The sequence below is a fragment of the Clinocottus analis genome, unplaced genomic scaffold (assembly GCF_023055335.1).
Source record: "Clinocottus analis isolate CAN_PGR_092001 unplaced genomic scaffold, fCliAna1.0.p SCAF_17, whole genome shotgun sequence".
Lineage (NCBI taxonomy): Eukaryota > Metazoa > Chordata > Actinopteri > Perciformes > Cottidae > Clinocottus > Clinocottus analis.
In genome coordinates this window covers 6,376,150-6,402,268 of record NW_027175898.1, presented here as the reverse complement: position 1 = coordinate 6,402,268, position 26,119 = coordinate 6,376,150, and the positions used below count along the sequence as shown (strand labels likewise).

The following is a 26,119-nucleotide window of genomic DNA, read 5'->3' as shown; positions in this document are numbered from 1 at the left end:
CAGCATTAGTGTGCACAGAGCCTGGTAGACTTGGGGTGTTACTCCCTTTCAGCGGGGTGTCACCTTCAAATAGAAGTAAATTAGCTGTCACCAAGGCTTGGTTTGGAAGCTGCCGCTATGCCTCAGAGAAGATCCTTTTTCACTGAGTTTCTGCTCACTGCCAAGTCCATGCAGGGCAACAAGTCATTATAGCTCCAAGAAATAAAGAAGAATATAATTTGAGTCAAATTACTTTCTTTACCCGAGGAGGAATTACCACCAAAGAAGCGCATACTGAATCACAGCACTGGTGTAAATTCCTCTGCTGTGTGCTGTTTTGCTCAAAGAAAGCTGAAGGATTACGTAATCCAACGGCAGACAGTTGCCCTCTCATTATCCACGGGCCAACATTATGTGTGTTTGGAGCTGGACTCATTACCTACTAATGCCCAAGGGACAGGGCAGATTCGCACAGACAACAGGGTGTTGGAGCCTGTCTTTTGAGCGTTATGTCTCGCACATTCATCAGTCGTCAATTTCATGCAAATATACAGAACAATAGCTGATGATGATTCCTAAATAAATCTCTGAATTTGCTTCTTGTAAAACTCTGCTTTCCACAGCTTTAAACTTACAAGATGTTTTTTGTTTTGTTAGGAAAGTGGAGAAAATTATCCCTTGTTTGGCTCTTTAATTTGACACGTGTCAAAGGTAAAACACAGATTAGAGTGCAACATTTATACAACAGGTCCAGAGAGTCTGAAAACCCAATAAGTCAATAATCATTAGCAAGACCCTGAAGGAATAGTATGAGACTTTAGTGGCCCCCAGTGGTCAAACTGAGTAACACACAAGCAATGCTTTTATATAGAATACAGTATTTATTGTCACAATAAGAGAACAATACTGAGCGAAAGGATGAGCCTTGACTTAATTAAGATGGCACTTTGTACACTTTGTATTTACAGAACATTACACACAGTACAAACACATGTAGCTTGACTCACAGTACAACACTCCCACAACGGGCCACACGACAACAAGGTGACATGGCTGCACAAGGAAAATAAATGCCAATCAATATGATGCCAAGCAACACACACAAGCATAAATAATTCACTGAAAGTACCAGTATGCTGTACAAAATGTCCATTTATGTCACTCCCTACATGACCTGTGTAGTGTTTGAAACAATAAATATTAACAGAAGCACTGACAACATCTCGTGCATTGATATGAACTGGGACAACAATGCAGAGCAATAATAGTTCTGTACATCGGATGTTACCAACTTTCATTCTGCTCCTATAATCAGTGGGCCCTCGTGTTTGATAATAATAATGTTACATTTGTGATAATCACAAAAAACGTCTCGTTTTCCTCTCATTTTCATTTTATGTTTAACATAAATATCTAGTTGCATTATTGATCAAGAACAGAACAAACACGTTTTGCCCTATTTTTACTTTTGAACACTGCGAGCCTTCATTTAATGTTTTTCTATGCTTACTTTAACATAGGGAACTCCTTTCCTGCTCTTAAAGGATCACTAAAAAGGGGAGTAATGCTCGTTGCAACAATTTTCATTATTCTGTAAACTGTACAATAAAGTAGAAGGGCTTCTTCTGCTGACTTGAAACTTCTTTAAATACAACACTACAGTGTTGTTACTGTATTTTTTGGCACATGTACTGCAGCTAGTTCCAAAACATAAATACTCCTCAAAAAGGTTTCAACTTCATTATTGGTGACATAATGATTGGCTTTTTTTGTTTGACTGTATACTATTAGCATTAAAACACTGTGACTACAGCTGCGTGCATCATAACCTACTTTACACCACCTAAATCCAAATTGATTGGGTCAGACTCGTAAAATACCAACACTGTTCATGACCAATAACTTACTGGATCCAGATGTTCACATGCTGCCACAGGGGGGCAGCAGCAGTCTCCCTTGAGGAGGTTTAGAGTAAGTGTGTGTCTAGGAGGAGGAGTCCTCCTCCACAGGGTGGAGAGCATGCCTCTTGAGCAGTGTCTTTAGTATCTCCACCTCCCGCTCTGCCTCCTTCAGCTTCCTACATAGTGTCTCATTGGCGTTTTGGAGCCTCTGGTTGTCCTGCGAAAGACACAGAAGATTTATATGATGTATAGTAACTGCGATGAATTTAAGTACTGTCCATTTGTTGGGGAGGAGAGGAGAGAAGGGGGGAGGGGGAATGAAACATGGTCCTGACACTCACTGAATCCAGAAATTCATATGTGGGTTTGTTCTCCTCATCCGGCTCTTTATGCTTTTGTGCAACCGACGCTCTGTTTTCCCACTTGGCACAGTGGCGCTGTTTTCTCTGGGGCACCGGGCTGGGACATGAGGTGAGGAGTGGTGGTGCTGGGACGAGCAGAGAAGGCTGAAGGCGGCTGGCCTCTTGGTCTGCAGAAGACTGTTGGAGTCCCTCTGTCTGGGTGGCACTATGGACCTTCCGAGGCCTCGAATAGGAGGCGACTGGAGAGTCTGGGCTCCAGTCTTTGCTGTCATCTGGTGGGTAGGGGAAAGGACATTCTTCTGAACCTGGAGACGGGGTCATTATTAGTCATCTTTTACAATTTTAAAAGAGACAAATGGAAAATGCAGATTGTTTTCATGATCTACTTGACTGTCTACTTAATAATCCAAATCCAAAGAATGAGCTCATAAGAAATAAAATAAAATCAACTACCACAAAACCAAATGACTCAATTCAGTATGCACTGAAACACAAGCCAAATAAACCATATGGCAAAATAGCACGTCACAAAGACTCATTTGAAGAGGGGGCCGTGTTGACACAGCCCCCATGTTTTTAACCAAGTGTCTTGTTGTGTCAATCCACACCAAGTAAAATCGAAAGTTCTTCTGTTCTGACTATAGTAGCTTTCTCATTGCAGGTGGGCAGCTTCAGTATTACTGGAAGTGAAAAAGTTCCTATCGACAGCTGGAGGGAAATCACCCTGACAGTAGACTCTGTGCTCAAGACTTGTTTTCTTCAAGCTTTTAGCGAACTTAACTGAAATCATGTAAATTCTGACTTTCATTGTTTTCTGTTCAGTGTGCCGGGCAGTGATTACAGGAAACAACATAACACGCTTAGTTTATGAACGTTTGACTTAAAAACTCTCTGCCACCAGATGGCACCTATCCTGTCCCTAGTGCTGCCATGTAACATACATGTTATGGCCTTCATAGTTCAGGCGACAGTCTGGACTAATGGGAACTTTAGTAAAGTTAATGTATTTGTTGTGATTCTGTGATGATTGCTACTGTGTGTGTGTGTGTGTGTGTGTGTGTGTGTGTGTGTGTGTGTGTGTGTGTGTGTGTGTGTGTGTGTCTCAATGAGACTGTTTATGCAGATAATGAACCCAGTCATCCAAACCCACCCTCTGAGGTGCCCATGGTGACAGAGCTGCAGCTCGGTGTCGGACTGTCGATGGCATTGGTCACTTTGGCGTTCTTCTTGCACTCAAACGCCACCTGCTCCTTGCACAGCTTGTGGCAGTTCATCCCACAGTCTAAGCAAGCCAAAGAATGCACAACATGTCAGAACAGGAACTAGCGTTCGTCTAACATCTACAAACTGACTTCGACTGACATTTCTTTGAACACCATCTATTCTGCAAATGCAACTCTCAGACTTCTGCATGCTTACCGTCAGGCAAACAAATAGCTCTCAGATCTATTGAGGGACGGGGGAGGGGGAGAAACTGTGGTTCTGGCTGCAAATGTCTTTTTTCTCCTGTGCTGCAAGGCTCAGGTTGCTGTGTGCAACACAGAAAACCACACTACACGGTCCTAAGATAGCTTCACTTAATCTGCTCCCCACAAGACAATGTGTGCACCTCATTTTAAAGCAAGATACTAACTGACCTTTTTTTAGCCAAATATATAATAACAATCACCTCTGCATCTGTAGCCTTGTTTGATGACGCCCCACAGCTGTGAAAGAGAATATGAAGTCTGGTTTCACAACAGTGAAGCAAAAGAAAAACTAACAACAAGGTTACATATTGGAAGAGACTTTTGTTTCTTCACCGTGATATAACAGTTAAGCGGTTACATTATTTCATAGATTGAGTTTTTGTGGTGACTTACAAATCCTGAGCAGTTGTCACAAAAGGTTGGTTTCATGTAAGTGGTCTCCTGGAAGTTGTGGACAAAGCCAAGACCAAGTTTGGAGCAGATGACACTTGCCCGCATGAAATAGGTTGTGATCTCCTCTCTGCTGATGAGGCCTTCCCTGGACAACCACAACACATACACAGTACAACTTATAACACATAAAACAGAGCTTAAAATGAGCAGTATATATGGAAAACTGATCTTCACTTTGTATCTTAATGTTTGATAATGTCTGACCTGGTTTAATTGTATAGACCCTCCTCTACTACATGTGTCAAACAATAAACCATTTTGTCATTGTGTAATGTGAAAATATAACCATCAACTATGGTGTTTTTTATGTTTAGGTCTAAATGAGTGCTCCCATAGTAATCTGTGGGTTATACCGGACGAGCATCATAAATAAAACAGTGATTATTTAATGGTGGGTGTTATGGTAAGTTCTGTAGTTATTTTACGTTTCCTGTTGGTACACTCATCACTCCAAATACCACTTTTTCTTTCTCTCCTCTGAAGTCACAAATGAGCTCAGAGTGTCTGTGTGACCTGTCAAACAAGCTCACTTCTCTTTGTCAATGACACAGAAGGAAAACGGAAAGCTAGCTGCAATTTTCTCAAATTCCTCTTGAGAGATGAAGCCGTTCTCGTCGTGATCATAGTTCTTAAACACGGACTGTGGAAGACAAGAGACAAACACCATTGTTGCTTAGTTATTAGTGCACAATAGCTGCAAGAGCAGGCTGTCAAAATGGCAGCATGCAGAAGAATAGTTAAAATAATTGATTATGGTTACATAACAGCATTGCTGACTAGCTACACTTGAAAAATGAAGTACTCACATCCACCATTCTCTGCACATGTTTGCTGATGGTTCGGGGATCGGGTTTGGGAGCCACTCCTGGTGCCCAGTCCACAACCATTGGAGGTCTAGAGGGGGTGGCTGGCTGATGGAAAATGAATTAGTCATTAAAAAAAGCACGCAGATAAACATGTCAAATATTATTCTGTTACATTACATCTATGAGTGTCCTTCAGAAGCAGGCAAATTATTCTATGAAACAAAGCTGAATAATATTTTGAAGGACATTTATGTATTTCGACATTTAGGAAATAAGTTGCTTTCATACAGAGTTAAACGACAATATCGATACTGCTCTCATGTTGGTAATTATTTAGATGTAGTCCTCAGCCGGTTAGCTTAGCATAGCATAAAGAATGGAAGTTGTACACTTTGCTTTTTGTACAGGATACACACAGGAGATGCTCCATGTTGATTGGTGAGCATTAGAGGTGATGGTAATCGGATCATGTTACCTTGGGGCCGAGCCAGGCAAGCCATTTTTTCCCTATTTCCAGTATTTATGCTAAGCTAACCAGCTGCTTGCTGTTGCTTCACATTCAGCATACCAACATAAGAGTGGTGAGTGGTGTCAATTCAACTTCTAAAAGAAAGAGAATAGCTGTACTCCCCAAAAAGTCAAACTATTCTTTTAAGTATTACTCAACCTTTGTTTCCAGTTTAGCTAAGCTAACAGGTAGCTTCATATTTAGCATACAATTGAAAGTGGAACCAATCTTTCATCTTAGCTGGTGAACAGTTTTGAACTGACTGTTTCTATCACTCACAGGTGCTTTACAGTTCTTGGGTTCTCTGGTGTAGGACAGTTCATATATCTCATCCTCAGTGTAGTAAAGGTCCAAGGACAGCTGTAGGGAAAGAGAGAACACATGTCAGCACATGAGGTAAACAGAAAGAGTAAGAGCACTCTGTAGATCTAGTTTTTGTCCTTGAGACATGTTTTGATGAGGGCAATATTAGGTCATAGGGTAACTATTATCTCTTCATGGACATTCTGTCGTTTAAGTACGATTAAAGCACCGCACACCGATGGCACAACAATATAGCAATCTGAACTATCTTTCATTCACACTCAGTTCGTCACCCACACACTCATAGATCATAGACTCTCGTCACACCCACACAAGCGAGGACAATCCACATGCTGTAAGGTGCTCATTTGCATCTGCGCTAGCGTTCAATTTTGAGAATCACATGAAGCTAGATAACAATTTGAAAATAATCAAAATGTAAAGTTGCAATGACGAGTGCATTACCGTCAACAGATGGACCAGGTCTTTGTTTGCGTCCAGCCTTGGAGGGATTTGCTGGAGCTGGATCAGCTCATTAATGTGGCTATAGAGTGCCTGGAGCTTCTGGACGTTCACCTTGTTGTCCTCCACATAGTCTGACATGGCCTCGTTCACCGAAATCAGATCTTTGAGGTGAACGCCTAGAATAGGGATTTTGAAACCTGTACACCTGTTGTAAGCTTGTCTATAGTTGTCGTAGTTTCTGCAAGAGGACAGCAGGTCTGTCATCTCGTTCAGTACCTGGGAAGTGAATAGATTTACTTTTTTGAGGCTGTTATGGCTCTAAATATGGATATGGATCTTATGGTGGGACGTGTCGTTTACCTTGGTGACCTCGTTGGATACATGTGAGGTGGTGTCCTTCAGTCTGGAGATCGAGCTGTGACAAAGCCCTCCCACCACCGCCATTAGTGTGTTGTAATTGTGCATGAGATGTAGGTTCTGGTGGATGCACACAAAAAAGCACACATATCAGTCCATCCGCACACACATAAACACGCACAATTAAACTTGTTCCAGGTAGCCCTGGTTATATAATCCACAACACTGCAGTTACATAAGCCACTTACATTGTTGGGTTTTTCTTACTGCGCTCTGATATCTCACTCATATTTGGAAGTGCTGTTCCCTCTCTTTTCAGTTCTCTAAATTTTTGCTGTCACTGAAGCATTATGGTGTGAAATTCGTTTCCACACCCATGCGTTTGAGGTTGACAGCAGTGAGCAGCAGCAGACTGGTGCATTAGTGTAACAGTGCAAGAGGTCCTCCAGAGTACAAGCCTGCCTAAATGCTCCCTTGCCAACGCATTGCTTCTTAGCAGGCTGCAGGCAGCTTCACATTGGAATGGTTTTAGAAGCAAGCTCTACACTCGTTTCTGTCTTTTCCACTTCCACATCCTTCTATATGTCTAAGTGTGTTCCACTTGACAACTCCATTAGCTGGCATTCAGTTCATAATTTTCTATTGGGAAAATCTTAGGATACGCTAAAAGCCTGCAGCAGAACTGTTGAGAATCATTATAGCTCTCGGTGAATATGCATTATGCAACTGTCAATTATGTAGCATCTATAGTGCTGTTCAGAGTATGACCATAGGCTGTCATTAGTTGGATGAAGTGTATGAACAATAGCACTTAGATGTAAGCAAAGAGAAAATGTGTGAAATGCAGTTTCATTTTTCTGCTAAACCAGGAACAGAAAGTAGTAGTGAGGAGTTGATTAAACCACTACCTGTGCCACGTGGATAAACTTGGTGAACACCTCAGCTCTCAGCTGAGCCGTCGGCCTGCTCAGCACCATCAGTTGAACCCATTGGGAGATACCATTACACAGGGCGATGGAACGCTCCATCACGGGGATGTCCTTCATGCAGCAGCTCCTAATGTAATTCTGATAGTCTACAAACTGACAGAGAGAGGAGCATAAACTACTGCACGGAAACTGGAAGGCATTTCCCGTCGAGAGGAAATACCTACTGGTTTTCCGTTCACAGAGATATCAAATAAACAAATCAACGTGCAACGTGCAAACTCAGTATTTTAGTGTGTATACTGACTGATATCCTGCAGAAGGACTTGAATTCCAGGAAGGTGAGATGCTCAGCCAGCTCGATGGGCTCCAGGTGATCAAAAAGAAGAGAGACCTTCCTTTTTTTACTGCTGTTAGCTTTGATCTTCTGGCTGGCCTTCCACGACCAGTCCCGTTCATTTCTAGAACACACCATCGAACATAACTCAACAACATTTACAATCAGCAAAGGAGTAGCATGACTTCATAAATTGGAAAATTACAGCTTCAGACATTGTTGTGTCCATCAATACAGACTCGTGTTAATGTACCCAGAAATGTCTTAAATTTTAGGAAAAATGCAAACACTTCCCAAGTAACCAATATGGTGAATTATATATACATTTGAACATCATTGTGCAGCCATAAATTGTAAAGTTGTAAAATTCTATTTCAACAATTAAGTGGTTTTAACATTTCAAATGATAGATATGTTTATCTATGATAGTAAATGAAATATTTCTGGTTTTTTTTTGGCAAGACATTAAAGATATCACCTTGAATTCTAGGAAATTGGGAAGGATGTGTTCTGAAATTTTATAGATGATCGATTGAAAAAAAATCATGGGCAGAATATCAGATGATTGTTAGCTGCAGGCAGAGAAGTCTAGTAGTCAAGTGTGGCTTATAGAAGAGACAAATGTGTATGCAATGTCAAACCGTGGGAAAGTTGCATAGTTACATAAGAAGCCTCAAAGTTAAACTGTTCACAGTTCAAAGTCTGTATTCTGGATCGTGACTGAACAAACCACTGAGTGTCGTGTAGGCCTAATGTCTCAGTTGCCAGCTGGTCAGAGATTAACACTTACATCCATTTGGTCTCGAGGAGAGAGCAAAGATGCTCCTGTCCCTGCTCTCTGATCAGCTCCCGAAACTGGTCCAGGCTGTCTGACAAGCTGTGGTGCAACCGGAACATCATCCAGAATTCCTGGATCCAATACCTGCAGGTCAGAGATGACGCCATGAGACCGACACAGAACATACACATGAAGTTAGACTTGTACAGTGAGTAACTATGTAAAACTGACCTGATGAGGTAGCATATCCTGTGGCACTCTGTTGGCTGCTCATTGTCCAGCGCTATTTTGAAGGTGAGGGCTTTGGTGAAGGAGCAGATTTTGACTTATCATGATTAGCAACCCGGGTAAAGATTGGTTTAGTTAACTTAAAGTTGAAGCAGCTTTTCAGGCTTTACAAAACTTTTAAAATCACCAGATCGTTGAAATTGTTTAAGACCAGTACATTTTGAGTAAGCAGTGAACATATGTGTGTTTCGACTGCATGGATTCTTTTGTACAAACAACTCATTAATAAAAAAAAACTACAGCAACGAAAGCAAAAGGCGAACAGAAGTGGCATTTGGTAATGTGGGAGGAGGCGACTGCATGAAGCCAAACTCTGATGAGCATCACTGAATGAATCATTCTGGCATACAGAAATAAGTGAATAACAAAATGTACAAAGAGAACACACAATCAATGCCTCACATACTGTAGAGCAGCTGTTGATTAGCGTGCATTGTTTAGTGGTCGGACTCTGACGATGTCAAAGCCCAAAAGAATATCATTCTCTGGAAACTCTCTTCCATTTTGCACTTGTTGACCACAAAAACACTATTAATTGATATACAGTACACACGCAAAGACATTTCCTTATTATACTAAGCAGCTTGTATGTACAGACTATAGCTCTCAATTGGCAGAAATCAGCTTGAAGTGATTCAAATAAAAAGACTAATTGCGTCATGGGAGCAGAAGAGCTGCCCACGCAATCCCAAGGCCAGACTGTGATGAAGGCTGTTAATGTACACTGAATGTAGTTGATGTATCCTTTTGGGTCTTCGGCTCAGAACGAGAGGGTTAAAAATAGCAAGAGGGGCATTCGGCGTTGCATGCTCTGACGTGGGTTTGTGTGACGGGGCCTCTTTAAGCAATAGAGGGTCTGTGTTTATAAATAGTTGAAGAGGACCTGAATGTGAAAGAGGCAGAGGTAATTAACACCTGAAACCCAGAGGATGCTCACCGGGGCCAGGAGGCTCCTCTGAGAGGCTGAGTGACGCCACGGCTGTTTCCTGAATGGAAGCCTAGATTACAGGCCCTTCACTCAAGTCACAATACTACCTACAAAAAAAAAGGTGTGAAATTGGGAAAATGAAAGAGACAGAATAAAACATTTTGAAAGAGATTATTGAGATTGCTATTAAATTCATGGGCTACAGGGCCCAGAGTGAAGGAAATTTACACGGACAGAGAAGTAAAAGGTCGACAGCAACTGACAGCAGGAGTAAACATTAGCTGCCACTTGCCTCTATCACATTTTACACTGACAGCTACAGGCTGTCGTTAGCCAAGTACAAGCTTGATTGCCAGTTGCTGTTGACAACCAAAGCAAAGCAGCACACAACAGAGCCAGCGATCTGATCCCGACTTACATTTGGTGCTCAAAATTGGCCGGTTGCATTGTTTGAATCATCTGTCTGTGCTGAGATTGATAACGTTGAAGGATATAGAGTGGTGAGTTTGTCCAGCAGATCACAGGAGGAGATGTGGATGCGGTGCATAGTCAGGGTGATGTTCAACAGGTGCCTGCTTCCACACACACCACCATCCGAGTCTGCAAGACAAAATGCACAGACTTACATTCACCCTCATTGCTTCAAAGTGGAGGGAAAAAAACAGCTTTTGCACGTCAACATGTCATCCCCAGAAAAAAAAAAGAAGTGATACAAGGTTTCCGTTGTTCAGATGGCATCACATGTGTTTAACTTTACTTTAAAACCATCTTTGCTCTGCTTTTACAAAGTGCACTGTTTTGTTCTGAAGTTCAAAAGCTCAGGAGCGATGGTTTATATCCTATATCGTTCTCTTTGTCAATAATACATATGTTGCAATTATATACTTTTATTTTAAGAAAAGGCTGAATACATTTTCAGATAACACTTTTGAGCAAACCTTATTTAAACAATACTTTTGCTTGGTATTATTTTTAGTTGAGGATTAATCTACATTTGCTGTATATGTTAAGCATTGGATTGGATTGTTCACCGATGTGGGATTGACTCTAAATAAACTTCAGGCCTAATGTTTGCAGTAATGAGGGCACATCACGTCCAGTATGTTGTGGCCACTCTGCAAATAAACCAATGTCTACGGATGCAGTGCTTCATAGATTATTCTAGATCATTCCTTTAATTACAAATCTCTTAGTTCTGATCCTCTTCCTCTGAATAATCCTTAAGTGTTACCTGTGAAAACTATGACATAGATAGTCCCATCAACAGAGGGTTAGGTTAACCTGCTGAAACACCAGCTGAATCATGCACTGTAACATGTTGTCATGCGGAACAGAGCCCTTTTGTGAAGATTTGCCTCTTCCTCTGATTGTGTGAACCTCTGTGGCTCGCTAGTCTCACTACCTTTTTCACATCCTTTTTCCTTGTGTATATCTCACTTCCTCCCATTGTGGCCAGACCACCTTTTCTTATCTCGGTTGTCTGATGCTGGACGACAGCTGACGTCTTGAGACCCGCGGAGTGAGACGCTTTCTTGTCGACCACTTTACAAAATGAGCCTCCACGTGTACAAAGTATGACGTAACATCCCAACGCCAGGTCAGACCCTTAATTGCAAAAAACGCTTTTTCGCCCACTTAAGGATAGCAGCGCACCACTTATCTTAAAACCAATGACATGCAGAGAATTAGCGATGCACGAAAAGAATAAGAGCTTTTAATTGCGTCTTGAAATAGCATCTATATATCTTGGTGTGTTTTAGGCTGTTCACGTCTCCCTTCGACAATCTGCGGAGAATTAAAACATTGTGCTGAAAATGTCGTCAAGCCGAGAACTGTTTCCCTTTCAGCTTCACCAGTATCTTGACACCATCAAGGACATCAGGCATCTGCGGACCCACTTTTAAACCATGTCACCTTGGAAATACCTCGGACGCCATGGCAACATGTTTTCTAATCTTTGTTATCTGTAAGCAACTCACCACTCCAGCTGCAGCTGACTAATCTAGCCCTCATATCCTGCATGGGGTGTGTTTCTGTTTGTAACACACAGCCTCTACCAGCCAAAGCCAGTGAATATCAATTTCCTCACTAGTCAAGTCAATAGGAGCGGGAAAGAGAAGAAGAGTGAAACAATGCCTACCAATTAAAATAACATGGCTGGTAAAGTACTAACACTTTGATACAGTTAAGCCATATGTGTATATATATGTGTGTGTGTATATATATATATATATATATATATATATATATATATATATATATATATATATATATATATATATATATATATAAATAAAGCAATACCACTTCTTCTTCTTGACATTAGCAAAATGATTAACTTATTCATATTTGAGTTTACAGGTCTCAGCTGTGAATCAGCCAAAGTCAGACCTATAGCAAATGCACAACAGGAAGTCATGACTCTCCATCAAGTAAACAATTGCTCCATCCTTTTTTCACAACTTTCCAACCGCTAACCCTCCCTGTGCAGGGTTAATTGCAGGAGGAAATCCCCTCTCTACTGTCTGTTCCTGACTGGAAAATTAGGAAAGCTGCCGCCCGCTGCACTGGAACTGTGTGATACTGTATGGTGATAAACACAGCCAAGGGCACGCAGCGCCTGGCCCACTTTTAAGGTTATCTTAGACATTCATCAGCGTTTCAAACCTGCATGTCGCTTTTCCTTGTTTTGACAGAGTCGTTCAGACTGGATGGTCCTTTTGTTTTAGAGGATTCAAAATCAGATGCAGGATGATGATTAGGTCTCTGAACAAACATCTCCAAAGTGATCAGGACCCACAGTAACTTTATAGACTGTGTTTGAATTTTAACTTTAGAGCAGAGATTCTCTGTTACTGGTACTGGTACGACAGAGAGTACCTCTGCAGCATTGAAAGTGGAGTAGTTTGACTCATTTTTATCAAATTTCATAATTCAACTTTAAACATATGTCTATATAGAAGAATGGACAAATGGTTGATGTCTACCCATATACATCTGACGTCCGTGTAACATCAACGTTTATCCCTCTACATTCAACGTTTACACATCCCCTGACATTCTTTTGGTAAATCCTGCACACAAGTGTACAGTTCTGTTACTCAGAAAAATACACATTGTACATATCACAGTTATACTGTACACACAAGACTTGTATTGTCCTTCTGTTATAGTATTATTTATAGTAGTTTTCCCACATTTATATTGTACTTTTTCAATTCATGTTCTTGACCTTTGCAGTACATTGCCTGTATCTTTTCTTTTCTCTTAATATATTTAGTATATGAACCAAATTTCCTGTAAGCAAATAACCTACTTGGCAAGTAGGTTATTTCTTTTCATTCTGACTCTGAAAGTAATGGTAACATGCTTGAAACATCCAGCTTCTGACACTCCAAGTGGTAAGAGTATGAATGCAAACATTTATGAATCAATTGTATAAGAATATTTTTTGAGAGATATACTATTACTACTACTACTCATTAAAAAAAATATATAACCTGTAAAAATATAAATTAACAGCATGTTCAGGCCAGGCAGTGTGGTCGAGAGAGAGAGAGAGAGAGAGAGAGAGAGAGAGAGAGAGAGAGAGAGAGAGAGAGAGAGAGAGATGATGTAGACAGCTATTGATCCACACCTCATAGTGCATTTCAAAGGCTGGTCAGCATCTGAGGACCACCGTTAGGGGAGCTGACCTTTCGGCTCAGCCAGGCTTGAAGCCGCCATCAGGTAATCCTTCAAATAGCGCTTACGTGAACTCTCACATTTGAAAAGGTGGCAGGACCAGTGGACCTCAGGGGTTCGCCTGTGATGTGGGCCAGGAGGAGCAGAACGGTGTTCCATTTTATCAGGAGATGTTCAAGGAAACCCTCATTCATAATAACACATTGTACTCAGTGCGATGCCATTTTGAGCATGTGGATCTCACATTTTGACTTTCTTTTTCAGCAAGTGTTCTGAGCATGCTATGATACTGCACAACAGGGTTCCTTAACTCTTCTTCTGATTAATTCAGTTCCCTTCGTCAATCTGAAATGAGCAGCAGGCTGTCATTACTGCCCGCTTTTACCTCTCCACAGATAAATGCAGTTATGGGATGTCATTTTATGTGCAGCCCATTGTAACGCCTCTCCGTTGCTCTTGCTCCATTTGTGTAACCAGGCAACGGCAATTTGAACGCTTGTCTCTGCAGAGAGCAGTCACCATAACTCGAGGAGCACTCCTGACAACTTGATGAAGCCAATGATCATTGCTTGATTGATCCAGCTACAGCCTCCTCGATCACTACTGCTCCTTTTCGTTTAAATAAACGATATATCCTGCATGCAGTGAAATATTGATAATGATACATTCATTGACAAATGCAGGTTATCATCAAATACTGTTTTCCTCAATATCTTCAAATCACTCAAAGCAAAAAGAAAACTCAAATCTGACCGGCAAGCTTTTATAAGACAGATTTCATCTTTAAAAACATAGAAAACTGACATTAAACAAAAATACATTCAGCTGAGAAAAGAAAATCCATTTCACTTTCCAATGCCGACTACATTTCTTTAGAGGCCTGCCCAAACTTGTTGGGAGGTTTTTAGCCAAATGCCAGGACAAAAGATAGGAAAAACAGAGACTTCTGGGAAACAACAGTATGTGATCATTTATAAACTGGCTTATTATCTTCTTGTTTCTCAATAACAGAGATGAGTACTGCAGAAAAGTCAAACTTAGACAAAACATTCACAGAAAAGACTTCAGTGTGACACAACTACGGACCACACACACACACACCAGTGCGCATGGTGTACACCTCACTGCACTAGTGGCTTGGCAGGTCATGTTAACTCACCAAAGGACTGCAGACAGGCCTGGATGAGGTCCTCCCAGCTGCCCCCTTTGGTCAGGGGACCCAGGGACATCATGGATTTCCCCGGGGTGGTTTGAGCCGGGCCGGGTTTGTGGAACCTGTGAGGGCGGCCTGGAGGAGAAACTCTAGACCTGGAGCTGCATCCTGGAGACACTCTCCTTGAGAAACACCAACACAAGAAGAGTGAGGGGGAGGAAGGGACAGGAGGGCTTGCTGCAATGAAAGTCTAATGGTACACGTGTTTCAAGCCATAATCTCATGAGACCACACTGATGATGACACATGAAACGATCTATGTCACAAGAAATTGGAGCCATTGTTTGAATTTAAGAACCCCCTGGAATTTAGCTATTCATTGTTCTCATTTCCTTCCTTTTAACTTAGGGAAATACCGGTTGATTGCGGACATCCAGTTCAAAGTGTTGAGTGGCCAGTAAACAAGAAGGAATTTGAAACATAAAACATCGAAACATGTTAAATGTAAATATGTATTTTAAGAGCAGCGGGTCAGAAAGTAGAACCTGTGCTTAAAGCAATTGGGTAGCCTAAAGTTAGCTGTTCACGCATTGTTTAGGCACACATGAAACAAACCCTGTTTATTTAGCACGAAGAACAGTTACTAGTGCAACAATGATGATTTAAATAATCAAATTATTGTTAAATAAGTCCGCACATTTTCGCCAAAACCCAAGAAACTCCACTCCAAAAAGCCGGAAAAGAGTATCTGACTTACGCATCGTCCTTTCCCTTTTCATCCGACGTTATACTTTCGTTTGTGTTGTTTTCCTTTGATTGACAGCCCATGGCGAGGTACTGGGCGACGAGCGGCTGAACTAGGCTGTCCATCTGTGTCCTCCTCGATGAGAGCATAGCATCGCTCAGCTCGGCTCGGTGCGCCTCCGCGGTCTCAGCAGCATTGTGCTGACTCGTCAATGAACGTTACACAATTAAGTCACCCAGCTTGTCTGCGAGTGGGCGGCCGCGGAGCCGGGCTTGTCACTCACAGAGCGGGCTCTGTCCTCTTCTTTCTTTTACAACTGTAATCTAAGAGGTAGTTTGGTCCGTGGTGTCTATTTTTGTTGGAAGCGCAAGCACAATTACAAAGCAGTTTAAAAAAAAAAAAATTCTGTCGCCTCCCTCATTTGAAACTGTAATAACATCAGAACATAGATTTCTGTCTCCACTTTAATGCCATCAAACATGAAATCATATTTATATATTTTTAAATTATAAAGGTTCACACTAATTTAGAGTCTCTTTTGGGACATGAATACATTTAGGAAAATCTCTGGGACGTGATTTACTAAAACCTTTGTGTTTGTTCAGACTGTAGAACAGGAACAGGGTGGACCTTCCTCTACAGATAACAGTGTAAGATTTGATGGGGGCTTCAGGAGGGATACATTTATTGTAGTAGGTGGTCCAGGCTAGAGGTTTCCTGCAGTCTCTCAACTGCTTTAAGATGAGTCTTATCACACTTTTCCGGGTGGAGAACAGAGCTCTGTGAGAAGGGACTCATGTAGACATAGTTTATAACAATAGAGTAAGTTAATGTGTAGCTAGAGTGAAACCTGAGGACCTTTAAAAGCTTGATTTATAGGCCTGGATAAATGATTATTCAGAAAATTGTATTATCACAATGACAAAAACATGAGGACATATCTTCTCACACAAGACATTTTGTACCACCAGAGTTTGCACTGTGCTGCAATAGATAATGTGAAAACCTTTATTAGATATAATTGGAAATTCAACAAATAACAGCTTTTCTTTGACCTTAAAACATCAAGTTTAAGCAAAAAGGAGCAGTGTTAAATTAGCTATGGAACTTTGCGTTTGCCCTTTTTCACTTGAATTTACTGGAGCTCAGGCGGAGCAACACACTCCATCATACAAAAATGATATAAGGTGCACACTGCCTGATTAAATCTGAGGCCACTCTGAGCCTCCTGCACCCCAGAGTGTCCTCTCTTTGATGAGGTGCCTCGCTGCCTGGTGTCCACAGACCAGCAGTAGTTTGAGTTCATGTGCTTCCTCAGGCATACTGAAGCCATGAGACATTGTGATAGCAGCTGGCGACTTCTGATAAGATAGCTTGTCTGCACCCTTTTCCGTGTCTGCGTTGTTACCAAACCAGCCAGTGAGGCATAAAGCCTGCCCCCATGTGTCACTAAATCTGATGTCACTCTTGTCTTAGGACATTGAGCCCCGTAGTGATTCAAATTAAATTAAGTAACATAATAAATTGACTATTTATGTATTATTTGTCAATGAAAGGAGTCACAAAGCTCTTTGTATCTCAACTCACTGCACTGCTTGTGATATTATATGATACATATTTGGTTGGATCATATTTCTACATTCCTTTAAGATTATGTATACCTGAATGACGCCCATGCCAAGTTAGAAATACTGTACAACTATATCTTATGAAGTTATAATCTCTGAATAATTGGCTGGTGGTTTTTAGTTGTTGCTTTCATATATGTTATTGGTCTTATTCTCATAAAGTTTGCATTTATTTCAAAACAATATGCATGCATCAACTTCAAATGATTGTCTTATTTGTATTTTCTATTGCAAAGGTCGAACATCACATTTGTTTCCTCTGCACACCTGGTCATTTAAAGATGATCAGGCACTGGTTCAGGCATGAGCCCTGTGGTCATACATTCCTGCAAAATATGCGCCTTGGCCAATTAGTAGTCAGACAATCTCTGCTGTAACCAACTGCATGGTGATTTAAGTCTTTAGGGTTTAAGTTAAAATAGCATTGCATTATTTATTTATTTTTAATGATTAAGATCTTACTGGAATATATTCAACATGGGCACGTCTCTAAGGACGTCATCACCCCCTGGTGGACGCTATTATATCTTTTGACTTACTGACCACTTGAGAGCATGCAGACCGTCCGTGGTTATTGAGAACTATAGCGGTTGCAGCAGCTGTATGAAGAAATGCATCGTTCAGAAGTTGAAGTTGAAGTATGACAGTGTGGACGGTACTTACTGCAAGCCTGTATTGTCTTCTCCTGCAACACCACAGACTCTAAAACTATTTGTAAAAGTAGGACGAAGATCAGATAGGAGCAGCAGCCTTATGTTCAACAAAATGTTAAAACATAAATAATATTTATATTGACACTTTTTTTGTGTTGCTAATATCATGATAGTGTTAGCCGTACGGACATGATGTAGCTGCGTCTTTGGTTAGTCGGGAATGGTGACGTTAACGAGAAGCTGTTGAACGCAACATTGACCTTAGTAAAGGTTGAACCCGGCCGCCACACAAACAAACTGCTACGCCTCGTGGAGACTCGCAGCTAGCTAACGCTAAGTCACGTGCCACTTTGTTGGCCGAGCTATTACTTAGCTAGTTATTGTGGCTAATGGAAATGTTCGACTAGCTACCTGATATCTTTTCATCGAGCAGCTCGCCTGTTTGTCGTCGCTTAAAACAAACTCATAACGAACGTGGATTCAACATGGCTGTGGACGAAGTCCAGTACCTCAATGCCTTCAAGGGGAGACGCGTCAAACTGAGCCTGAAGACTTCGTCGTACTTTGGCGTCATCCAACGTATAAATCTCAACAAAACGCTGGTTTTGGCGGACGGTGAGAAGAAGGCCCACCTTGTATTTTGTGTTATTTGCATTACAGTTTTGAGTTCACTCAATAAATGGTTGAGCATGAAGGCCTGAATGCAAAAACAGACGTTTAGATTCGTTGGCTTTCTGAGGTAACAGCTGCGTTTCTTTGTGCACGTTGTTTCAGTGGTTAGTGGCCATACTGGATTAAAATATCCACGTTCAAAAGTGTTCTTCGGCCATGAAGTTGTAAATGGTGAGTTTTCAGACACGTGAAAGCTGGACTTAACTCTTTCAAAATGTTTTAATTACATTTTTTGAAGTCTGACTGCGTTTGATTTAATTAACAGTGGAATTCGCCAATGAAGCGGGCGGTGGGTAAGTAACTAATGAACAAGTCATCATTATAATGCATTGTGACCGGAACATTGAACTGTGACGCGCCATGTGTTGCACAGAAATATTCACGAGCACGGACTTGGAGAGCATTTAAATGTGGAAAAGTTTCAGCCATACATGAAGACAATCCCATTGGGTGAGTCTGATTTAATACGTTGGCATATTTGCTTAATACTTATGTTTAAAATTCTGCATTCAAATGCATGATCTCAAATGGAAAAGATTAACCTACTAACTGTTGAGAGGTTATTCTGTTCATAGATGAAGATGAACACGATTATTTCAACTTTGTAGTCATCGATGAGTTTCATGAGAAGTTTGGGTCTACTGTAAGTCCATTTTTATTTTCATTTACTGTTGCCTAAATCACTTAAATTACATGTTTTAGTATACAAATCTATGTGGACAGTGTGTAATGATGATGATGTATCTTTACTGAGACTTGTTGTCTTAAGAAACTATGATAATGTTTTGAAATTCCATTTGTCAGGTAATGCACATCAAGAAGCAGCATGTGATAAGTGTGGGAGCTGATGGAGTCGAGCATGGGAGACTGTGTTGGCTGCAAGTGAGAAGTTCTGCTTTTTTGAGTCCGCTCCTTTTCTTTTCTTCATCACAAAAATGAGAGAAGAATTTAATAACTTTGACTGGTCTGCGTTCATCTAGATTGCCACTCAGCACAAGGTTTACCTGTTTGATATCCTGTTACTTGGAGCTCGGGCTTTTAAGAACGGTCTTTCCATGATCCTGGAAAGTAAGCGCATACTGAAGGTCAGCATCGTAAACAGACTAGAAATACTGCTGAGTCACTGTAATGATTAATACTAACACATCTATGTTGATTGCACATATTGTTCAGGTCATTCATGACTGCAGAGCCCTTGCTGGATGTCTGAATGCTCAGTTTGGAGTAAAGCTTACCAACGTCTTTGATACGCAGGTACATATGCAGTATTTTCGCTGGCAAACTTTGTCTCATAAATGTTTGGTGGAGCGTAATTATTCCCTGCTTTTCTTTCTACATGTGTTTTAGGTTGCAGATGTTATGTGCTTCTACTCTAAGACTGGAGGTCTTCTTCCCAACAAAGTCAGTACTCTGCAGCAGGTGGTTAGTCTCCATCTAAAGGTGCCCTCCTCTCAACTCTTATCCCTTCAGATGAAGTCCCAGCTCACCAAGGTACAGTACACATACTCCAAGATGTTTTTATTTTCTGCACAGCTGCATCTGTATGTGCTGGAATCACTGGTGTGTGTTCACAGGAAGAAAGGGAGATATGGTACAAGCGGCCCTGTCCAATACCCCTGCTTAAGGTGATGGCTGTGTCAGCAATCCACCTTCAGCCTCTCAGACTGATGCTGCTGGATACTCTTATGATGGACTACATGGCCCTGGTGGATTCATACCTCAACAGCGGCTTCTATGAATTTGATGAATTGCAGCATATCGCCATGGTGGGTAATTCACAGATGACCACATTTCCAAAGCATAAAGTGTCATGGTTTGGATAAATCAATCAGGCATTGCATTTTAATATATTTTTTAATTTTCGGTTTTTATTTTTCTGTTTTGAAAGTTTGCCCCTGCTAGCTGTTGTGTACACTCTTGTGACCAATCAAGTCAAAGCAAAACACTATCTCTGTCTCTATTAGGCTTTTAAAGGGACTTTGTAATCGGCTGCTTGTTACCTTGGTCTGCTTTTTTTCCTTAAAAAAAAAGCTTAATGGGTTGACCCAACACGTTTGTTTCATAAACTGCATTCACAATTCACAGCACAGACTGATTGCATTTCTGTACAGGTAGGGCTGGGCAACATATCAATATTGTGATATTTGATGTTATAATATGGCATAAGTTTGTGTTTTCCATGACAGCGTTGTTCTTGCTGACTTGTGATCTTGGGAAAGTACAGTATTTCAAGCTAAAAACAAACTATGATGATATCTATTTGGCTACTTTAACTACTTAAATATCACATAAGCTTCACCTGAAATATCTTCTTTTTCATTGAATGAGGCCTGTGGATTCTGTCCTGCCTTTTGTTGAAATTGTGTTTTAAAGTGATCTCTTTACATCCTGAATTGACCAAAGGAACAATAGCAGCAGCCAAAAACTGGTTTATAGTTTGTATTGTTCCAAGATTGACTTGAAACAAATGTGAACTGATCCTTAAAGCACATACAACCGGTCTATGAATGGTCTACCTGTTTGCTTCCTCAGGAGAGTGTGTTAGAGTTGCCCAGAGAGCTCAAGCAGCTGGAGGAAATGTGTCGCGAGCGGCAGGAGTGGGCTGCCGACCACTACCCTGTCACAGAACAAGGTCTACTGGATCGCTATAACCCCTGGACCCGGTCGCCATCCCAGACTTCACCTGCATCTGTGGTGAACGGCCTGGAGTCGCTTTCACAAGTCGACCCTCTTCTTCCTAAGTCACCGACGAGCCCTGCAAGAGCCAACAACGTCGTGTCTGTGGATGTCTGTGTCTCCCCTGACTCAGCAGATCAGCCTCCAGTCCCAGCCAATTCATCAGACCTTGGAAAACAAATGTCTATCAACAGTCCTCTGTCTCTAGGTGCAGGTAGAGGGCATACAGAGGTACTGATGGCAGGAAGAGGGCACACAGAGGTACTGATGGCAGGAAGAGGGCACACGGAGATACTGATCAACGGGACAGGTAGAGGGCACACGGCAGGTAGAGGAAGTCCCTTTCGAAAAGAGCAATCGTCTATCCCGGCCCTACGTGCCTTCGGCAGAGGCTCCCTTCTCCAAATATCACAAGATCAAGTCCCTAGAGACAGTATGGGGGAGGAAATAGCTCCCAATAGGACGGGGCTGGCTCTCTCTGGCCATAGCCATGCACCTGCACAAGAAGTGAGTCCCCAGCCTGGCCCCAGTGCTAATGACCGACCAAAGGACGGCACGACAGGGGACACTTTAACAACACCTGAGTCGATCTCATCTTCACTCGCACAGTCATTTAGGTCTTTCAGGTATTAATGGAAGTGTTGTAAAGCCATATAGGGACACATATTGCAGATGAAAGCTGTTGTATTGTTCATTAGTAAAAGTGCCCAGTAGATGGCAGTAAATGTTTTGTACAGAGGTTTAATACCAGGTGCTGAAAAATCTTTGGAGAACAAAAAAAGATCAATATGTGGATGTTGCATGCTGGTTCAGTCAACTTTATTTGTATTGTTTGTGACACATGTCCGTGTTGGTTCCTCTATTTGAGTTGTATTGCTGAGGCGTTTTGCCTGTAGATTAATTTAGTTTTGACATCTAGATAATCTGTATGATATTCAGAAATGTCCCGTGCATAGTACAATTGTTTCTGGCAGACAATTACAAGAAATGTAACGCAGAACAACTACATGCTCCATTTAACCATAATGTGTTAAGCTTAGTGCGATATATTCCCAGTACTGCTTGGCTTCAGTTTTGCAGTTAATTGATTGTAAAAAGCAGCGACTGACATTGATGGATCTGCTGTTAATTGAGTAAAAACATTACTAGCTGATGTTTCTTTTGATTACAAATCACTAAAGAAAACCATTAGACTTGGCACAGGCTGAGCAGTCACGCTGACTCCCTGCTAGCAGTTCAAATGTGCATGTTCACAGGTGGCCAGCACCTGCCATGTTCTATAAAAGCAAATCTTATCCTTTCAATTTGCTGCTTGTGGTGCTGTCCAGACTTTGCAGAGAGGCACTACACAATCTTTTTTTTTTTTTGTGCCATGGATCATCAGAGTTTGGTGCCTGGGATCAGACTGAGGCATGGACACAACAGCAGGGCATTGTCAATGCCCCCCCCCCCCTCCATATTAATCACATCTCATTGCTATGGTTATCTACATCTAAAGGCTTGGGCCCTTTCCATAGTTTCCTAATTGAAAGCGTGAAACAGATAAAGTAAGATTTTAATTAACTGGGAGGCAGCCCTGCACAAAGCCCTGCATCTCTCTTAGCAACCGGCTCCTTCTCAGCCTCTGCTTGACACGAGCACTATGGATCCTACCCATATGCCTACTTTAACCCTTTGAAATGCTGTTGCTCAATCTGTGTGGGTGGATTCAGCAGGGTTTATTGTTAAGTGTTTAATAAATGTTATGCACCTCCCGCCTGGACAAATTCCTTATTTGTGGTTCCTATTCTGAAAAGGTTTAACACATGATCTTAAAGCTGAATATGTTTTTTTACACAACTGTTGACTTGCTTGGTATATTTTTATTTGTAGGATTCATGACAAGTCTTGCATGGCAACAGAATGAGAGCTTTTCATATCTGCGTCACACAGTGAAGTTGTGGTGGGGGCCGTGTGTGGGGGGTCTCTATGGAGGACAAGCTCCTGTCAATGACAACCCGATTTGGGCTCTTATTTTAGAAGACCTTGCATTTCCTCTCCGTCACAATAATGCCTTATGTGCAGCACTTCCTGTTTCTCAGGCCTGGGAGGAAGGAACAGGGCGCTTGTCACACAGTAGTCACCGCTTCCTCCCCCACTCCCCCTGCTCACAAACTTCAGACAGTGTTGTGTCCTTCAGAGGGGAAAGATGACTGCACCTTCAGCATCACAGCAGGATGCTACCGAGCTATATTTAGACTGAAGTCGGAAAGGTAGTGCACAGACATAAACACAAAGTTTAGGATGTCCAGCTGTGTTGATTTAGCATCCGAAAATGGTGGTTCAACTGTGTGAGGCCGATTATTGTTTTGACTGAGCTGTGGGAACCTGTAGGCCTGCTGTTTGCTCAAGGTGTTATGCAAATCGGTCCACCCAAAATCAATGATTATCACTTTAAAATACTACACAGGTTGTCCTACGGAGTGTTAAGTGAAGTTGTGACATTTTGCTTAATTTCTGGTGTTATTTCTGCACCATTAGTCAACCATGCGGTGTCAATAGGCAACAAAGCTACCCGGACACGTGCCAGACTGCATTATTGATCACCTAGGCTTGTGGCACCCTTCTGACAGCACCCAAAACAAAGGCATTGTGTCCCCCGTACTCTATCGCCTTATTTACTTTCCACCATATCGTCCTACAGGGGCTCCAGTTACCGACAACACCACAGCGACACGGTCTTCAGAACGGGTCAAAGCTCCTAGGCAACCATTCCTCCTCTTGATGAGTGTTAGGCTACACATTTGTTCATAATTTATAGGCTTTTGTTAATTATTAAGAGCGGAGGGATAATTTACAAAAAGCACTACCTTTACATGGCACCTTGTTAGGGTTGTCGTGTTGTTAGCTGGTTTGCACTTCTAAGCACATCATTAAAATTCATTGCTGAGCTTGCCCACTAAGTGCACATGCAGATCACGGTGCATTTATCTGTTGATGCTGAAAGCAGCGGAAAGCTGAACATGCTCTTTGACCCCCTTAGGGCTGTCATTAATGAGATTGTTTTTGAGATTTTTCAATTTGTACTGATGTTTGAGTCTTGCCACGTGGACATTTCTCAGCTAATAGTCTCATTTGGTAGGATAGTTGCTTTAGCTGGCAGACTTGCCCAGAAGCGACCTCTTTGATTGGCTTGTTGGAAGAACTTGATCTGCCGGTTTTACCTGAGTAATGCGGCACAAAGAGACTATTGGTAGGCCACGTTCAACAGTTCACAACTGTGCAGGCACAACAAATTAGACGCATGTCAACAAAATAATCTCAATTTCATTATTCATATAATCACATGTAATCCCTTTGTGTTTGTGAGCTGGGAGGAATATAATCAGATATCAGGTTCCACTATGACACTGAACTATAACCGTGCAGCCAATCTTCCATCTGTTCGGAAAGACCTATTGTTGAGCCCTGCTCATCCTCCACCCCCAACCACCACCCTCTCTCTCTCTCTCTCTCTCTCTCTCTCTCTCTCTCTCTCTCTCTCTCTCTCTCTCTGTCTCTGTCTCCCTCTCTCACATTACAAAATGACCCTTTTTTACTCTCCCCTGGTCATATCCAATGGGAGAATTAATATTTAACGTGAGAAAAGCTGACTTATCCAGATGGCCTCTCAAGTACAGCAAAAATGAGAACAAAACACAGCATCAATATTTCAGCCAGCCTTAACGGTATGTATGTAGCCCCGCAGCCAGGAAACCCAACGCAGGAAGACCTCTCAATATGCACACATTCATGCAAACACATGCATACACAGATGGAGGCACACAATATGCATCTTTATGAACTGCTGCGCCATGTTTACTCAGGCAGCATGGAGCACCGGGACCTTAAGGGCCTCTCCAAAGGAGCCAGCCTTATTGTGATCTTCAGCTGGGACGGGCCAGCTAAGTTAGAGGAGTGACAGGTGAGAGTGCACAAGAAAATGTGTTTGATGCAGAGAGAACAGGCTTTAAGGATGCATTCTTCCGCTTTTCTCACTGTGCATGCATGTGTACACTATTTAAAACATGTTTAAGCCACACTAGCAGCTCGTCTGCAGTCGGTTTGCTCCCCACTTCTTTCCAGCTTTCCAGACTGAAATATTTCTGTTTGATGGATTGACATGACATTTTGGAAAGACATTCATTAACCAGCGCCAGTGGGTAGCTGCGCCGCCGGGTACTAAATGCGCAGGTAGAAAATCCACAGCTCGCCACTGCTAGACACAGAATATTGGACGTTCCCTTCAGCCTTAGCTGTACTTGTGTTTGGTGCTAAATGGCATGCTAACACGCTAAACTGAGCTGGTGAACAGGGTGAATATTACATGCTAAACATTAGCACGTTAGCTAAGTTGTCAGTGTGAGCATGCAGGGCGACTGTGGCTCAGTGGTAGAGGAGGGTCGGCCTTCAACCAGAGTATCGGTGGTTCTCCGGTTCCGCTAGTCCATGTCGATGTATCCTTGAGCAAAACACTTGACCCCAATTGCTCCAGTAGCTGTTCCTACGCTGCAGGTGGCACCTTGCATGGTAGTGCATTAATGGGTGAATGATGACACTTGTTATTAAGTGTGTATCTGAGAGCCCCCCAAAAGTAGTATTTCAAACGTTTTATGATGATGTCCATTTCTTCTCCTGTTTGTTGTAAAATGTGTCAAATAAGAGTAGAACAGACTTGGAAGGAGGAAGAGAGTTTTGATGGCTCCAATGCTGAATTCAAAGCCATTTGTTCAGCCACTAGAATACTCTAATGATTTGTGCGATGAACATGGACACGTATCAATGACAAGCATGCAAGTTATCAATGTCAACATTTTAAAATATATGTATGTATTAAAAGAATGAAGGTAGTACAATTGCCATAAATATCTTAACCTTTGGAATTAAAAATGTCCATCTCGCTATGATTAATCTTCTGCAACCGCATCACGCTAAAACTGTCAGCGGTGGCTTTAAGAGATTTCCAGGCTTTGCTTGATTGAGAAAGGCCACTGTTGGTCAAAGGAAAAGGGTGTTTATTCATCAGAAAT

General features: G+C 41.8%; 2 protein-coding genes across 3 annotated transcripts; one reads left to right on the top strand and one right to left on the bottom strand.

The window, feature by feature from the left end:
- Positions 1-893: 893 nt before the first annotated feature.
- Positions 894-15,709, bottom strand: LOC137787883 (RAS guanyl-releasing protein 1-like). Its single transcript, XM_068580622.1, has 17 exons — positions 15,455-15,709; positions 14,704-14,879; positions 10,355-10,460; positions 8,876-8,938; positions 8,657-8,788; positions 7,837-7,990; positions 7,512-7,685; positions 6,607-6,723; positions 6,247-6,522; positions 5,758-5,838; positions 4,971-5,075; positions 4,695-4,804; positions 4,105-4,249; positions 3,912-3,948; positions 3,393-3,524; positions 2,222-2,547; positions 894-2,097 (listed from the first exon to the last, which is right to left on the bottom strand). The coding sequence occupies exons 1-17, from the start codon at positions 15,589-15,591 to the stop codon at positions 1,963-1,965; spliced, it is 2,406 nt and encodes an 801-aa protein (XP_068436723.1). The 5' UTR covers positions 15,592-15,709; the 3' UTR covers positions 894-1,962.
- Positions 15,710-17,649: 1,940 nt separating this feature from the next.
- Positions 17,650-22,825, top strand: exd1 (exonuclease 3'-5' domain containing 1). 2 transcript variants are annotated; one of them, XM_068580658.1, is made up of 12 exons: positions 17,650-18,338; positions 18,498-18,566; positions 18,661-18,688; positions 18,769-18,845; positions 18,971-19,038; positions 19,200-19,277; positions 19,376-19,480; positions 19,569-19,649; positions 19,743-19,886; positions 19,970-20,161; positions 20,928-21,302; positions 21,333-22,825. In XM_068580658.1, the coding sequence occupies exons 1-12, from the start codon at positions 18,209-18,211 to the stop codon at positions 21,702-21,704; spliced, it is 1,719 nt and encodes a 572-aa protein (XP_068436759.1). In that variant the 5' UTR covers positions 17,650-18,208; the 3' UTR covers positions 21,705-22,825. The 2 variants fall into 2 exon arrangements, with proteins under 2 accessions (XP_068436759.1, XP_068436758.1); XM_068580657.1 differs by having other exon boundaries at positions 20,928-22,825.
- Positions 22,826-26,119: the final 3,294 nt, after the last annotated feature.

Bases quoted from the DNA above. Each gene is read 5' to 3' on its own strand.
- LOC137787883 (XM_068580622.1), bottom strand. From the start codon at position 15,591: ATGCTCTCATCGAGGAGGACACAGATGGACAGCCTAGTTCAGCCGCTC. The intron at 7,686-7,836 runs GTCAGTATACAC...TCTCTCTGTCAG, and splicing joins AGTCCTTCTGCAGGATATCA to TTTGTAGACTATCAGAATTA. The intron at 6,724-7,511 runs GTAGTGGTTTAA...TGCATCCACCAG, and splicing joins AGTTTATCCACGTGGCACAG to AACCTACATCTCATGCACAA.
- exd1 (XM_068580657.1), top strand. From the start codon at position 18,209: ATGGCTGTGGACGAAGTCCAGTACCTCAATGCCTTCAAGGGGAGACGC. The intron at 18,567-18,660 runs GTGAGTTTTCAG...TTTAATTAACAG, and splicing joins CGGCCATGAAGTTGTAAATG to TGGAATTCGCCAATGAAGCG. The intron at 20,162-20,927 runs GTGGGTAATTCA...TTGCTTCCTCAG, and splicing joins AATTGCAGCATATCGCCATG to GAGAGTGTGTTAGAGTTGCC.